We start from the raw sequence: 17608 nt of genomic DNA, 5'->3' as shown, positions 1-17608 counted from the left end.
CACTAAGGAGGTAGTAAGATAATGGGACTAAAGGCAGATAAAGCCCCTGGACCTGATGGCTTGCATCCTAGGGTCTTAAGAGACGTAGCGGCAGGGATTGTGGATGCATTGGTTGTAATTTACCAAAATTCCCTGGATTCTGGGGAGATCTGAGCAGATTGGAAAACTGCAAATGTAATGCCCCTATTTAAAAAAAAAAGGAGGCAGACAAAAAGCAGGAAACTATAAACCAGTTGCCTAACATCTGTGGTTGGGAAAATGTTGGAGTCCAATATTAAAGAAGCAATAGCAGGACATTTGGATAAGCAAAATTCGGTCAGGCAGAGTCAGCCTGGATTTATGAAGAGGAAGTCATGTTTGACAAATTTGCTGGAGTTCTTTGAGGATGTAACTAACAGGGTGGATAAAGGGGAACCAGTGGATGTGGTGGATTTTTGACTTCCAGAAGGCATTTGACAAGGTGCCACATAAAAGATTATTGCACAAGATAAAAGATCACTGGGTTGGGGATAATATATTAGCATGGATAGAGGATTGACTAACTAACAGAAAACAGAGAGTTGGGATAAATGGTTCATTCTCTTGTTGGCAACCAGTAACTAATGGGGTGCCACAGGGATCAGTGCTGGGACCCCAACTATTTGCAATCTATATTAACCACTTGGCAGAAGGGACCAAGTGTAATGTAGCCAAGTTTGCTGACATTACAAAGATGGGAGGAAAAGCAATGTGTGAGGAGGGCACAAAAAAATCTGCAAAAGGACATAGACAGGCTAAGTGAGTGGGCAAAAATTTGGCAGATGGAGTATAATGTTGGAAAGTGTGAGGTCATGCACTTTGGCAGAAAAAATCAAATGGAGAAAGATTAAGGATAGTATGCAGGTACAGCAAATAATCAGGAAGGCCAATGGTATCTTGGCCTTTATTGCAAAGGGGATGGAGTATAAAAGCAGGGAAGTCTCGCTACAGCTTTACAAGGTATTGGAGAGACCACACCTGGAATACTGCGTGCAGTTTTGGTTTCCATATTTACGAAAGGATATACTTGCTTTGGAGGCAGTTCAGAGAAGGTTCACTAGGTTGATTCCAGAGATGCGGGGGTTGACATAAGACAGGTTGAGTAGGTTGGGCCTCTACTCATTGGAATTCAGAAGAATGAGAGGTGATCTTATCGAAACATCTAAGATTATGAGGGGGCTTGACAAGGTGGATGCAGAGAGGATGTTTCCACTGATGGAGACTCGAACTAGAGGGCATGATCTTAGAATAAGGGGCCACCCATTTAAAACAGAGATGAGGAGGAATTTCTTCTCTGAGGGTTGTAAATCTGTGGAATTTGCTGCCTTGGAGAGCTGTGGAAGCTGAGACATTGAATAAATTGAAGACAGAAATAGTTTCTTGAGCGATAATGGATTATGGGGAGCGGACGGGGTAGTGGAGCTGAGTCCATGATCAGATCAGCCATGATCTTATTGAATGGCGGAGCAAGCTCGAGGGGCCGTATAGCCTACTCCTGTTCCTATTTCTTATATTCTTATTAACAAGCTAGGATACCACCAGTCCCAAAGAAAAATTAAAACCTCTAAACTGGTCCAGAGGGAGCGGAGTACAGACTTCCTGGGGGGGAAAGGGAGGACCCGAGTATGGATCAGCCAGGAGCGAGAAAGGGATCTGGATATTGGTTGGCTGGCACGGAGGGATCCACGAGGGGACCCAAGTATGTAGTTGGGTCGATGCCTGTTTAAGAACATAAGAAATAGGAGCTGGGGTAGGCCACCTGGCCCCTCGAGCCTGCTCCACCATTTATAAGATGATTGCTGATCTGATCATGGACTCAGCTCCACTTCCCTGCCTGCTCCCCATAACCCTTTATTCCCTTATTGCTCAAAAATCTGTCTATCTCTGCCTTAAATATATTCAATGACCCAGCCTCCACAGCTCTCTGAGGCAGAGAATTCTATAGATTTACAACCCTCTGAGAGAAGAAATTTTTCCTCATCGCAGTTTTAAATGGCGGCCCTTTGTTCTGAAACTATGTCCCCTAGTTTTAGTTTCCCCAAGGAATGGAAATATCCTCTCTGCATCCACCTTGTCGAGCCCCCTCATTATCTTGTATGTTTTGATAAGATTACCTCTCATTCTTTTGAACTCCAATGAGTATAGGCTCAACCTATTTTCATAAGTCAACCCCCTCATCTCTGGAATCAACCTAGTGAACCTTCTCTGAACAGCCTCCAATGCAAGTATATCCTTCTTTAAATACGGAGACCAAAACTGCATGCAGTACTCTAGGTGTGGCCTCACAAATACCCTGTACCACTGTAGCAGGACTTCTCTGCTTTTATACTCTATCCCCCTTGCAATAAAGGCCAACATTCCATTTGCCTTCCTGATTACTTGCTGTACCTGCATACTAACTTTTTGTGTTTCATGCACAAGGGCCCCCAGGTCCCTCTGTATTGCAGCATTTTGCAATTTTTCTCCATTTAAATTATAATTTGCTTTTCTATTATTTCTGCCAAAGTGGATAACCTCACATTTTCCCATATTATACTCCATCTGGCAAGTTTTTGCCCATTCACTTAATCTGTCTGTATCCCTTTGCAGATTTTTTGTGCCCTCCTCACAATTTGCTTTCCCACCCATCTTTGTAACGTCAGCAAACTTGGCTACATTACACTTGGTCCCTTCATCCAAGTCATTAATATAGATTATAAATAGTTGAGGCCCCAGCACCGATCCCTGTGGCATCCCACTAGTTACTGTTTGCCAACCGGAATATGACCCATTTATCCCAAATTTATTTTCTGTTAGTTAGCCAATCCTCTATCCATGCTAATATATTACCCCCAACCCCGTGAACTTTTATCTTGTGCAGTAACTTTTTATGTGGCACCTTATCGAATGCATTCTGGAAATCCAAATACACCACGTCCACCAGTTACCCCTTATCCACCCTGCTCGTTACATCCTCAAAGAACTCCAGCAAATTTGTCAAAAATGATTTCCCTTTCTTAAAATCATGCTGACTCTGCTTGATTGAATTTTGCTTTTCCAAATGTCCCGCTACTGCTTCCTTAATAATGGACTCCAGCATTTTGCCAACCACAGATGTTAGGTTAACTGGTCTGTAGTTTCCGGCTATTTGTCTGCCTCCTTTTTTAAATTAGGGCGTTGCATTTGCATTTTTCCAATCCGCTGTGACTGCCCCAGAATCCAGCGAATTTTGGTAGATTACAACCAAGAGTTCGGATTGGCTCGGCTTCTATTTGTGTCTCGGACATTGCAGGAGCCGGTCAGTCAGCACCAGCTGCAGCACCAGGAAGCTGCACACACAGTTTCTGCGACTGGTTCTCAAAGGCAGCATGGAGGGAAATCTTGCCCTGATCCGGACCCTGCAGGGCTTGGTGCGTCAGCAAGAAACACTGCTCAAAGTAGAAGAGTCCGTTAAGAGCTGGGCCAGTTCCCGCTGCATGTGATTCCAACAGCATCCCTACGTCGTCTAGGCTTCGACTACATAGTGCAGGTGGGAATGAGAAATGGTGGGATTTGGGAACAAAAATGATACAATTTTCACTTGCATTTCAGGCCGCTAAACTGCTGAGATGAGAGGGAGGTGGGCGGGGTGGGGGAGAGATTACAGAGACGGATGTTGGAGCAACAGGGCAATAATATTGGGTGATTTTAACAATACCAAAATAGATTGGAATAAAGGTCCAGTGTAGTCAAAGTAGAAAACCTTTTCCGAAATGTATCCAGAACTGCTTCCTAGATCTCTGTTTCTAGTCTAACAAAAAGAAGCATTGCTTGATTTAGTTCTGGGAAATGAAGTGAGGCAAATAACAGATGTGGATAGAAGAACAATGGGACATAGTGATTGCAATATAGTTCCATTCAGTGTCCGAATAAAAAAGATTAATGAAGAGTCAAAGATGGGGCTGGTGGATTGAAACAAGGTAATGTTGAGTAAGATAAGAAGGGATCTGACACAAATTAACTGGTTAGAAAACAGCTCGTGGGATCAGCAGTGGGAAATGTTGAAATATGAGAGGGATAGAGTACAAGATAAATATATTCCTACAAGGCAAAAAGAGGGCACAGCAAAGAATAGAGTTCCATGGATAAATAGAGATTGAAATTAGACTGAAACTTAAAAGGGAAATAAATGGCAAAATTGGGGCTAACGACATCAAGAAAATCCTGAGGAATAAAAAAAGTGTAGTGGGGACATAAAAAGGAAGCTTACAAGAAAATATGAATTAAAAGGGAAAATGAACAATAAGTTAATAAATTAGTTAATATAAAAGGAAATAGTAAGGGTTTTTAATCAGCATCTAAAAAATAAAAGAATAATGCAGGACAAATCAGGGATGAAAGGGGAAGTCTAATGGTGGAGGATGAAGGGATGGCAGAGATATTAAATATTTTGCATTGATTTTAACATGTTGGTGGAAGTGTGAATATAGGTGCACCAGAGGAGGACGTGGATAAATTGTTGGAGTGAACTGTAGAAATGGACTTGGTGCTTATACTAAGAAAAAAAAGTGAAACTTGAGGTTGATAAATCACTGGGCCTGATGATTGCACACTAGAATTGTAGAATGGCTTCCTTCTGTGTTGTAACCATTCAGCCCGTGCCAGCTCTCTGCAAGAGCACCTCAGTGAGTCCCACTCCCTCGCCCTTTCCCCGTAGCCCTGTAAATGTTTTTTCTTCAGGTACTTATCCAACTCCCTTTTAAAAGTCACGATTGAATCTGCCTCCACCACCCTTTCACGCAGTGCATTCCAGATCATAACCACCAGGCTGTTGACAGAAGTCAGAGAGGATATAGCAGAGGCTCTGGCCACAATGTTTTAATTCTCCTTAAATATGGAAATTGTGCTGGAACAGGAGAGCAGCCGATTTAAACCCCTTGTTCAGGAAGGGAGATACAGATAAACCCGGTAACTACAGACCAGTTAGTCTAATGTCATTGTGGGCAAACGCTTAGAATCCATAATTTGAGATAAACTTAATGAGCATTGAGAAATGTTTGGGTTAATCGAGGGTTGCCAGCATAGATTTGCTGAAGGCAGGATGCGTTTGACAAATTGAGTATTTTTTGAAGAGGTGACTGATTTAAACAGATGTAGGGAATGCAGTAGATGTTGGGTATGTGGATTTTTGAAAGACCTTCACTAAGGTGTTACACCAGGCTTGTTTAACAAAACAAATGAGACAATCTAGCAGCAGGAGTAGAAAGTTGGTGAACAGGCGGGGAATAGAGTTCGGGCAAATAGGTGTTCTGATTGGTGGAATTGATGTACTCCAGGGCTCAGTGCTGGGTTACTTTTGTTTACCCCACCCCTTCCCTGTGATTTGCATTTGGAAATAGGGAACACCTTCTCAATTTGCTGACAACACAAACGTAGGTTAGCAAACCGTGAGGATGGGTGGAAGATGCAATTTACTGAGAATTAAGTGTGAGGTAATGCCTTTTGGCAGGAAAACCAAGGAATGGGGAGTATATACTTCAAGGGAAAGGGTGTGGATGAGCAGAGAGCCTTGGGTTTGAATGCGTAATGCCCAGCAAGTGCAAGTGAAGGTACATAAAGATAATGCTGTTTCGCAGGTTTGCAAATGCCTTTTGACTATTGATTCAAGTTTCTGATGTTGAATCAGTTTGAAAGCAGCCCGACTTTGGTTTTGCGATTCTGCATCAGAGATTAAAACTAGGAACCGACCTGATTAGTGATGGGACTCCTTCTGTGATCTGGTAGTGGTAAACTTGTATTTATAAATTAGTTACTCTCCGCAGTCTTATCATGTGCTGCAGAGTGGCCTGACTCTCGTGACCATTTTGTTTGGTACTTGAGGCCTTGACCCCAACTGTGGGGGATTCCATCTGGAAAATATGGAGAGGTTACCATAGTAACTCCACTTTCTTCATATGGCAAGGTGGCTTCTAAAGACTCAAGACCAGGAGCAGTTCAACTTTAGTATCTTCCAGTTCTGAGGAAGGGTTTATACCCAAGACGTCGACAGCCGTGTGCAGATGCTGCCTGACCTGCTCTGTATTCCCAGTGCTTTCTGTTCTTGTTTCAGATTTGCAACATTTTTGCTGTTTTTTTTTTGTTGGAACTGGTGCTTGCGAGTGTGTGTGCGTGTGTGCACTGGTGTCTGGAAGGCACTTTCTTCACAAAGTTCTCAAATGTGAGGGGATGTTTGCAAATCCACATAAGTATCTATTTAGTTAGAGCAATTAAACCTGAACAGGGTCTGTCCAAACCATTGCGTGTAAACTGACCCTCTCTTTCCTCTCCGATCTCCAGGTGGGAAAGTGCCACAGTTTTCCAGTCCAGCGGGCAGGTCGCCCGGAGTCGCTCCGAAACCCATCGAGATGATCAGCTGCGTGCAGGAGGACAAAGCGAGGCTGCAGGAGGAGCTGACTACGACCGAGACCAAACGCCAGACACTGGGCAGCACCCCACAGTCTCAGGTATTGCCGCCGTGTGCGCAGGCTGAGGGAGAGCTGCGATAGAGCACCGGTCAGGCTGGGCCAGGCCAAACCAGAACAATGGTAACACAATGCTGGAATATGAAATAAGAACAGAAAATACTGGAAATCTCAGCAGGTCAAGCAGCATCTGTGGAGAGAAAAACAAAGTTAATGTTTCAGGTCGATGACCCTTCGTCAGAACTGCCGAATGTTCGAAAAGAACACATTTTTAAGAAGCACAATGTGGGAGGGGAAGAAAGAACAAAAGGGAAGGTCTGTGATAGGGTGGAAGGCAGGAGAGATTAGAGAGACAAAAGGGATGATGGGCCGAATTGAAATGGTAATGCCAGGAGTTGGGAAAAAGTTAGTCTAGATAGGGTATGAATGGCAGAGTAATGACCAGCTGCCATTGGAGACAAAGAGAAAAAAAACATAAGCTTATATAAACATAAGCAGAGGAACGTTAACCTGCTTCGTTGTCTCTGCCGTTCCAGCTATTGAGGTAATGGAGGCGGAGCTTCAGCCAGTGCCTACACATCTGGTGGGAGTGTGTTCAAGTTACACCTCACCCGTGCGTGGAAGTTGTCAGTGCCAGGCCATGCTGCTAGGATGTTGGGTGCCTCTGTTCAGGGCCATCACACTGAGCTCCCTCGAGTTCTTCCTGACTCCGTGTTATCCAGCTTTTTGCCTCTTGTAAGTAACGGGCGCTGCGTGAAGCGACACGACGGGTACGTGCGTCTAACCCCTGGGGTTGTGCCCACAGTTGGAGGGGGTGGAAGTGAAGCTTTCTGACCAGGCTCAGAGACTGAACCCACTCTGCTCCAGGCTGGTGAGACTCCTGCATTGTTACCGCCAGTGTGCTCCTGAGCTCGCACGCACGTGGGTAATTGTAACTGATTGTCTCTGTCTGTCTCTTCAACAGGGCACGACCGACCTGGAGAAACATTTAGAAATACTGGTCTTGGAGAATGATCGACTGAAGCAGGAATTAAACAGCAGCCAGCTCCAGCTGCAGCAGCTCCGGATCTCACTGTCTGGGTGCACTGACTGCGAGCACAGCAAGGTGAGAGAGAACTCGTATATCTTCTTCTTAGGCAGTCCCTTGGAGTCCAGGATGACTTGTTTCCACACTAATCGTTTTCAGATGACTGAGTCCAATTTGGGACCTACAGTCTCTGTCACAGATGGGGCAGACGGTGGTCGGAGTGACGGGTGGATGGGGTGCTTGAGCTGTTGTGCGCTCCTTCCACTGTTTGCAACTGGTATTTGTATAGCTCCTTTCACAACCTCTGTGTTTTACAGTCAATTAAGTTATTTTGAAGCGTGGTCATTGTTGTAATGTAGGAAACACGGCAGCAAATTTGCACGCAGTAAATTCCCACAAACAGCAATGTGATAATGACCAGATAATCTGTTTGTGATATTAGTTGAGGGATATCAGGACACTGAGGAAACCTGTTCTTCATCAAAATAGTGTCATGGGATATTTTATATCCAGCTGAGAGAGCAGACGGGGCCTCGGTTTAACGTCTCATCTGGAAGCTGGTACCTCTGGCAGGGCAGCACTCCCTCAGTACTGCTCTGGTGTGTCAGCCTAGATTATGTATTTGAGTGCCTGGAGTGGAACTAGAATCCAGAACTGTCTGACTCAGAGGCGTGAGTTCTACCACTGAGCTATGACTGAACCCTCGAGTACGGGGTGAGCACCAGGCTGGGAGCCGGCCATCTCTTTGCTGAGCGTGTTGGGTACACTTTATGGAACCCGTAGGGTGCAGGGCAGAGTCCATTAGCTGGAGCTCTGAAGTCTTGCTGAATGCAATAGGGGTTAAGTTTTAATTAATTCTTGGGATGTGGGCGTCGCTGGCAGAGCTGGCATTTATCGCCCATCCCTAGTTGCACTTGAGGTGGTGGAGAGCCACCTTCAACTGTTGCAGTCCTTGTGGTGAAGGCACTCCCACAGTGCAGTCAGAGAAGTGATGAAGGGAATGATGAGGAAAACCTCCCACCCTGCTCTCGTATCACAGGTGCCGACTGGAGAGATATTCTGGGTTTTTTTTAAACTTATTCTCGAGTTGTAGAGGGTGCCTCTGTTGCCCTGAGAAGATGGTAGTGGGCCTTCTCGTGGACTCGCTGTAGTCCATGTGGTGAAGGTACTCCTGCAGTGATTGTACGGGGGCAATTCCAGGATACTGACCCAGCAACGCTGATGGAACAACACGATATATTCAAGGCAGGACGGTATAATCTTCGCGGTGAACTTGGTGATTGTGTTCCCGTGAGTTTTGTATAACATACTGATGAGTTGAGGGGAATCTGCATTCTTTAACTTAATTTTCCAGTTTTTGAATGAAAATATCCCACCAAACTATTTGGAACCAGCACGAGGACAGCCGGAGAGGCAGTGGACAGCTGCCACTTTGTGTCAGAGCAATGAGTGCGTTTGCGAATTGGAACAGGTTACAGGATTTTGGGAGATTGAAAGCACACGGGTGCAGCTTGAGGAGAAAGGGAGAGCGAGCCATGCAGATTATCAGAATAAATCAAGTCAACAAACCCCATACTGCCGATCTCAAAGTGCGCAACTCTGACTAGCAGAGTCTAATCCCTCTCTTGCATCTCGTGTTCAAAGCCATCGGTTTAATCCCCAGGAATATTGAACGGCGACCAAGTTGTGAGCCGTAGCCTCTTACGATTCAGCACTGGCCGAGCTCTTGATTGCTGAATGCAGGACAGGTCGGCGAGTCGGGAGATCTGTTTACCAAGACGGGCAAAGGGGAAATCGGAAGGGATGGAATTCTCCCCCCACTCATGCTGACACTGATTGTCGCTGGGCTACAGTTGATTAGTGCCTGTATCCCCCTCGTGTGGGTCTGAAGGTGGGGAGGATTGTAACCTGATCCTGACAGCACCCAGTCTGCGCACCTGCACTCACCAGTAGGGGTCGCTGGCGAGCATAAACCCTGGTTGGCAATTTTTATTCTTTCCCAACCAAAGCCTGGGTGTAGAGGCCTGTGGTAACATCCCTTCCATCATCCAATCAGCTAGCTTGCCGCAGACCAGGGATCCAAAACCCGGGGATCTCGGCGATCTGTGCTCACTGAGCAGTAGGTCGATTGGTGTCGGTGCTCGATCCGGATCCGGTGTCGGTGCTCGATCCGGTGCCGGTTGTCGATCCGGATCCGGTGCTGGTGTTTCGGAGGGAAGTTCACCCAGGCTGATCACCAGGAGCCTGGAGGAGCAGGTTAGCTGTTCTCCTGGGATAAGGGGGCAGGAGAGCTGGCGCTTGGCCCTGGTTGCATTGGCTTATGGGAAGCTGGCTAAGTGTGGAGTCTTGGCACATGTGCACAATAAGAAGTTGGAGTAGGCCATATGGCCCCTTGAACTTCCTTCATCATTCAATTAAGATCATGGCTGATCTTCGACCTCAACTCGATGTTCCCGCCTGATCTCCAGAATCTTGAATCGCCTAGAGTTAAAAAATCTACTGATCTGAGCCATGAATACAATCAACGACTGAGCATCCACAGCAACCTGGGCAGAGAATTCCAAAGATTGACCACCCTCTGAGTGAAGAAATTCCTCCTCATCTCAGTCTTAAATGGCCAACCCCTTATCCTGAGACTCTGACCACCCCTCTAGTTCTAGACTCTCCAGCCAGGTGAAACCGCCTACCAACATCTACCCTGTGGAGCCCTGTAAGAATGTTACACATTTCATTGAGATCCCCTCTCGTTTATCTAAACCAGAGAGTATCAGCCTCACTCTCTCCACCTAGCATCTGGGATGAGAAGCGACTATGATTTTTGAAGTGTGGCAGCTGCCTTAAGTTTGAGGTGTAACTAGCCGTGTGACAGTTAGTTAAACATGACCTTCAGCAAGCAGAGGTGAGCATCGGGTGCAGCTATGACTGCGACTGGTGAAACATTAATTGATCCCAGTCTTGGCAGTCGCACCTAGGTAAAATATGTCATGCATTTTCCCACACTTTGCGCCAACAATGAAACGACTGTGCTTCAAACTATTGCTGACACATCCTGGCCTTTCTGTCTGGTTATTGGCAACTGCTGGGACAGATGGTAGCGGTGCATTTATTTTATAATATATAAAATGCGCCACAGTTCCATCAGCACCTGAAGAGGTTCAGGCAGACCCCGTTGGCAGTTTTGCATGTTTTTTCTTTTGCTCTCAGGCGCTCAACAGGTGTGGTGTTGTAATCCCCGCTGCAGGAAAACTCGCGGCTCCGAGAGCGAGCCACTGGCCTAGAGCTTGAGCTGGAAGAGAAGACTCAGCTCCTGACCGAGCTGGGACAGCACCTCAAAGATGTCCTTCACGAGAAGACTGAAAGGGAGGAGAGGCTGAATAAGCGCATCAGAGACTGCCATCTAGCCCTGAACAAGCAGTCCACGCCATCTGTTAAGGTAAAAAAAATTGCATTTCCAAAACAATCTTGCACAGCCAGCCAAGCCAGCACAGTGAAGATGTGGAGCCCCTGGGCTGGAGGGTTAGACTTTATATCAGAGGCATGGAATAGGCTGGGTTGGACATTTTCTCTAACAGTGAAAAAAAGAGGTACAAAAATCTTTAGTTGAAGCCACATTAAACAAAAGAAAGCCTTGCATTTATATAGCACCTTTCACGTCCGGACATCCCAAAGCCCTTTACAGTCAATGAAGTACTTTTGAAGTGTAGTCACTGTTGTAATGTAGGAAACATGGCAGCCAACTTGCGCACAGCAAGCTCTCACAAACTGCAACGTGATGATGACCAGATAATCTGTTTTTTGTTATGATGGTTGAGGGATAAATATTGGCCAGAACTCCCCTGCTCTTCTTCGAAATAGTGCCATGGGATCTTTTATGTCCCCGAGAGCGCACACAGGGCCTCGGTTGAATGACTCATTCGAATCAAGGCACCTTGCAGCATTCCCTCAGCACTGCTCTGGAGTGCCAGCCTGGATTTTTGTGCTCAATCCGAACCCACAACCTTCTGACTCTGAGGAGAGAGTGCTACACACTGAGCCACGGCTGACACCTCTCCAAGGTGTCCATACCCCTGAGATTTTCACCATCCTTGTGGACCCTGAGGCGCCTCTCATTCAAGGTTTTGCCCTACCTTCTGTGTCAAAAGGCTTTTCAATAAGGAAACGTGGGATGAGCTGGGGAAAGATGACCGACTTTGTCTAGACTTGAACTGAGCTTGTGGGAGTTGTCTGATTTACAGAATAATACTGTATCTGCGAACAAACCCCTGTGGCTATGGGGTGTTGTTAGATCTTCTCTTTGTTTAATTGTTGTTGCTTTGGAGGCATTGCCACACCCAATGTTACCCTCTTGCTTCCACCTCCCCCCCCCCCCCACCATTAAGTTTAACTCTTTGGCGAGGTCGCTGGGAACAGCCTAACCCCTGCTGTTGCTAGAAGCTAACATGATCACAATGTGATCAGGCCAAGCTCTGACCAGTAACTTATGGACATGAGCCAATGGGGTATCCAGTCAATTGTTTCCATCAGAAAATACTTTCTTTCCATCTTTTTCCTCTTCTCCGCCCTCTCCCATTAATCTGGGTGACCATGATTTTCATTCTGCGCAGCAAGGAGGGATTTGCACTGTTGTAGATCTTCATAATTTCAACAATGTGCACCATCTATTTGTGGCTGAAAGTTCTCCACATCCATCTCGAGCTTGTCAATGCTTTGTTCTCTGCTGTAGGCATCCTGGCTGGCTGGCTGGGGAAACCTAACTGTTTTGGACCTTGCATTGATTCTGGGTTTGGGGGAAACATATTTCATTAACTTTGTTTTTTGGTGCAGTATGTTACCAAAAAAGTGGAAGTTGAGTCATCCAGGACAAAGCAGGATTTAGAAGAATCCCAGGCCAGGAATCTTTACCTTCAGGAGCAGATTGGTATCCAGCGGCAATTGCTGACGGAGCAGGAACAGCAGCTTCAGGATGCCTGGCAAGCATCAGCCCAGCTCCAAGCTCAGGTAAGTCCACGGCATCTTCTGCTCCCTTCCACTAATAATGAAACTCCGGTAACTGGCTAACTCTAGATACGTCAGGCACTGATGTGGCTAATGGCGAACTATAGCCAAGAATATGCCAAGTTATTTAGTTACTTGTTAATCTCTCTCGTAGAGTGAATGCTAATTCCATTATACTGAGTGTATTAACTTGGAATCCACTGGCTGCTTCGATGCCCTCTCTGTACCTTTCAATTGTATCAAAAGTTCGAAGCCTACTACCTGGCAATGACACTTGCTCTAAACTGCAGGTCATGATGTACGAAGCAGAACTTGAGCGGACACGCGGGGAGATGCTTGAGGAGTTGCAGTCAATGGAAGATGAGAAGAACCAAGCCATTGAAGAAGTCTTCCTGCATGCCCGATGCGAAATGAAAACCGTGCACGAGAATCTGAATGGTAAGTGATGCAGAAGAGGCAATGGATGGGTTGGCGTAAAGAACTGGCTCTTGATGGGGGGGGTCTGTGAGCAATGTGTGGAAGGCAGACAGTTGCGGTCTGCATACATGAAGAGCCTTGTAGCACTTTGAGACAAACTGGATGGATACTGTGTGACCACGAGCAGGGGCGGATTGGAGTTGCAGCACGTGAGGCAGGTACTGAGTGAAGGCCCAATGTGAGGTCACTCAACGTGTGTTGATGCTCGACTGTGGGGAAAGCTGAGGGACTTTCGACCATGCTGATGTTCACCTCTTTCCCCGCAGGCGTTCGAATGAATCTCCTCTCCATCCAACCAGCCCTGAAGACATTGACCAGTGATTACAACTGCCTGAAGAATCACGTTCGGGATTTTCCGTGTCTGCTGCAGGATGCTGTCGGCCAGACGAAGAGGGAGGTGAGGTGAAAGCACTTTGCCACAAAGTTGGAGGGGGAGGGGGTGTGTCAGAATTGAGGTCACCATGGTGCGAGAAAACGGACGGCTCGGGCTGTCAGTCAGCACGGTGTGAGCGTGACTCTGGGACTCGCCATCTTTTATGCTCCGCCTGCTTCAGTGGTAACTTGTTGGGTGGATTCGCCATACTACTACTTGGTCACACTACATGGCAAAGGAGTGGGCGTTCACATGTCACCCCTCCCGCTTAACAAGTCCACCCGCAACTGGAGATGACATTGCCCGGTCCCCGAAACCAGAAGTGATATCGCCGAGTCTCCGACGTCGAGATTAATTTAACAGGTTTAGGAATTTATTCCAACAATAAAATGCTGGAAAGATGGGTTCAAGGTTTAAAATCCTGCCTATGTGTGCTGCTTGGCTGCCATGTTTCCTACATTACAACAGTGACTACTTTCATTGGCTGTAAAGAGCTTTGGGATGTCCCGAGGTGGTGAAGGGCAATGTTATAAATGCGAGTTCTTCTCTCTCTAGATCTACCAGGCGGTGGAAGAGGCTAAGGCAACAAACCAGGATCTCCTGCACAAGTACAAGCACGAGATGCAGCTGCGCAAGAAGTGCCACAACGAGCTGGTGCGGCTCCGAGGTGAGTCTATCCTGGTGCCTGTGAACGGCACGCAACGCCTGCTCCCCGCGGGGGGCAGTGGGAAGGGCGACGGTCGTCAAGAGCCGACGTTGTGGAGGCAGCAAAAAAACAAAAAGGAAAATGGTGTCATGTGTGCTCTCAAACGTGCACTTCATTTATGCCTTCTTTCCTGCCGTTTCTCTAGGCAATATCCGTGTGTTGTGCAGAGTTCGGCCCGTGACCAGGGAGGACGGCACCGGGCCCGACACCAGAAACATCACTTCCTTCGACCACGACGACGATGCGGTTCTGTACGTGTCGCACCGCGGGAAAGTCTCTGTGTTTGAGCTGGATAAAGTCTTCCGACCACATGCACTGCAGGAAGACGTAAGTGACGGTAACGGGAAGGCTGATCTGTGATCCACTTCATCACTCAGATCTTCAAGTCTGTGAGCACTGTGGTTGGTTAAAGATCTAAGAAGTAAAAAGGGGACAGTTTATAGGAACTAAGAACATAAGCAGGCCCTCGAGCCTGCTCCACCATTCAATAAGATCATGGCTGATTATCGATCTCAACTCCACTTTCCCGCCCAATCTCCATATCCCTTGATTTCCCTAGACTCCAAAAATCTATCTATCTCAGTTTTGAATATAATCAGAGACTCAGCGTCCACAGCCCCCTGGGACAGAGAATTCCAAAGATTCACAACCCTCTGAGTGAAGAAATTCCTCCTCATCTCTGTCTTAAATAGCCGACCCTTTATCCTGAGACTGTGACCCCTGGTTCTAGACACTCCAGCCAGGGGAAAGGACCCCTCAGCATCTACCCTGTCAATTCCCTTCAGAATCCTGTACGTTTCAATGAGATCACCTCATTTTCTAAACTCCAGACAGTATTACTGGATGAGAACCAACCAGGGACCGAGCTCACCTACCATCCTGCTAGTCCCATGATACAATGATAATGGGGTTGTTGATTAATCATAGCAATCCATCCACAACAGACCCAGGAATGACATGAGGAAAGCTTCAGTTAATAAACACACACGCAATATGTTTTTATTGACTAAGCTCTTCAGCTAAGATCCACCATCAAGTATGAATTTATCTTCATCTGTTTATCTCCTGAGAATCAAGGACACGTACTGTGATATCCTGCACACTGCCACTTTGTTTCCAATCTGCTGCTTTGGGCCACTCCCTATTTCTCCTCGTCTCAGTGAAAATAGTTCAAGTTTCTCGAGTGTTTAGTGTGTGTGACCTGTTTATTTATTTAACCAGTTGTGTGTGTGTCTTTTGTGTTCAATCTTAACCGCCTCAAAGTAAATTTTGTCACTGCAGCTGTACTGGCTTCACTGAAGTATGTATTTTCTGAAGGGTGTCCCGATGGACATTCCTCCAAAAGTAGATCAACTGGTTGTTCAACTCTTGGCCGTTTGTGGGATCTTGATGTGTGCAAAATGGCTGCCCCATTTGCTTACACAACCATGATTACACTTCAAAATAATTCAGGTCAATGAAGCTGTTGTGTATGGAGAAAAGTCAGACTGAACACTGAGCTCAAAGTAAAGTGTGACAGTCTTTTATTGCAGGTCTCCAGAGTGCCTCTCCAACCTGTGAAGCCTCCTTAAATACCTGTGCTCCCAAGGGATTATGGGATCCCTTGGAACTCCAGGGGATGAGCCCTCTGGTGGCTGTACAGAGTAAATACAAGTCTACATATATAACAACACTTCCCCGCAAAGTCAATAGTGTAACTATTTACAATGAGAGTCGATCTGGGGCTCTTCTTGCCCTGGTTGATCGTCTCGGTGTGAAAGCTGGTATTGTTGAACCATTTGTTGGGCCCTCGCTGGGCTGCTGTACAGCTGCCCTTGCTGGACTACCTGGTGTTGGGCCCTGCAGGGTTGCTGTGGATGGTGGGTTCTGCTTCGTGGTCAACCATGGTGCCGGTTGCCACTGGTGTGTATGTTGGGGGATCAAAAAAGGTAGGGTCCAAGGTGGGTTGCTCAGGATAGTCCGTGAATCTGAGTTTGATTTGGTCCAAGTGTTTACGGTGAATGAGTCCATTTGAAAGTTTGACCCAAAACACCCTGCTCCCCTCTTTGGCCACAACAGTGCTGGGAGGCCACTTGGGACCTTGTCCATAATTTAATTCAAATACAGGATCATTGATTTCAATCTCACGTGACACATTTGCGCTATCATGGTATGCACTTTGTAGAAACCGCCTGCTCTCTACCTGTTCATGCAGATCAGGGTGAACTAACGAGAGCCTTGTCTTAAGTGCTCTTTTCATGAGCAGTTCAGCAGGTGGGATCCCAGTGACTCTCGTACGGTAGCTAAGCAGGACTCGGGATAGGCGAGTGCAGTGAGCCTTCAGTTACCCTCTTCAAGCCTTGCTTGATGATTTGCACTGCTCTCTCTGCCTGACCATTGGACGCTGGTTTAAACGGGGCAGATGTGACATGTTTGAAACTGTTACGGGTCATGAATTCTTTGAACTCAGCACTGGTAAAACATGGCCCATTGTCGCTCACCAGGATATCGGGTAAGCCGTGAGTGGCAAACATGGCCCACAGGCTTTCAGTAGTGGCAGGGGACGTGCTAGCCGACATTATCTCATATTCAATCCACTTGGAGTATGCATCTACAACCACAAGGAACATTTTACCCAAGAACGGGCCTGCATAGTTGACATGTACCCTGGACCACGGTTTGGAGGGCCAAGACCATAAGCTTAGCGGCATCCCCCTGGGTGCATTGCTTAACTGCGAGCATGTATTACATCTGTGAATGCAGGATTCTAAGTCCGCATCGATACCGGGCCACCACACGAGTCCTGGCTATCGCTTTCATCATTATAATGCCTGGGTGGGTACTGTGGAAGTCATTGATGAAGGTGTCTTTTCCCTTCTTGGGGACCACTACTCGATTGCCCCACAGAAGGCAGTCTGCCTGTATAGACATTTCATCTTTATGCCGCTGAAACGGCTTTATCTCTTCCTGCATTTCCACTGGGACACTGGACCAGCTCCCGTGAAGCACACAGCTTTTGACGAGAGATAATAAGGGGTCCTGGCTTGTCCAGGTTTTGATCTGGTAGTGATGGGTGATTGCTCACTCTCATGCTTCCATAACCATGGCTAGATCTGCGGGCTGCGCCATTTCCACCCCCATGGTGGGCAATGGCAGCCTACTGAGAGCATCGGCGCAGTTTTCTGTGCCTGGCCTGTGATGGATAGCGTAGTTGTATGCGGACAACGTGAGCATCCATCTTTAGATGCGGGGTGATACGTTGGTATTTATCCCTTTACTCTCGGAAAACAGGGGTATAAGTGGCTTATGGTCAGTTCGAATTTTAGACCAAACAGGTATGTGCATTTTCTTTACCACATAGACACATGCTAATGCTTCTTTTTCAACCATGCTATAGGCTCTCTCAGCCTTAGACAGACCCTTGGATTCATAAGCAACCGGTTGCAGTTTCCTGAAATCATTAGCTTGTTGCAATACTCACCCGACGCCATATGACAACGCATCACATGCTAGTACAAAACACTTACATGGATCATACAACACAAGCAATTTGTTTGAGCATAACAATTTTCTCGCTTTTACAAAGGCAATTTCTTGGCTTTTGCCCCAAACCC

General features: G+C 46.7%; 1 protein-coding gene across 9 annotated transcripts in view; it reads left to right on the top strand.

Moving 5' to 3' along the window:
- Nucleotides 1-17608, top strand: part of LOC139278734 (kinesin-like protein KIFC3) — a 74635-nt gene that overhangs the window by 28279 nt on the left and 28748 nt on the right. For all 9 annotated transcript variants that reach the window (XM_070897823.1, XM_070897821.1, XM_070897819.1 and 6 more), the window contains 8 exons: nt 6313-6479; nt 7402-7542; nt 10706-10897; nt 12289-12462; nt 12750-12897; nt 13203-13333; nt 13865-13976; nt 14161-14342. In XM_070897823.1, the coding sequence (XP_070753924.1) occupies nt 6381-6479; nt 7402-7542; nt 10706-10897; nt 12289-12462; nt 12750-12897; nt 13203-13333; nt 13865-13976; nt 14161-14342 (1179 nt within the window). In that variant the 5' untranslated portion in view covers nt 6313-6380. The remainder of the gene's footprint in view (nt 1-6312; nt 6480-7401; nt 7543-10705; nt 10898-12288; nt 12463-12749; nt 12898-13202; nt 13334-13864; nt 13977-14160; nt 14343-17608) is intronic.

This window comes from Pristiophorus japonicus, chromosome 13 (genome assembly GCF_044704955.1).
Source record: "Pristiophorus japonicus isolate sPriJap1 chromosome 13, sPriJap1.hap1, whole genome shotgun sequence".
Classification (NCBI taxonomy): Eukaryota; Metazoa; Chordata; class Chondrichthyes; family Pristiophoridae; genus Pristiophorus; species Pristiophorus japonicus.
Note: the sequence above shows the minus strand (reverse complement) of the source record. Positions and strands in the feature narration are given on the sequence as shown.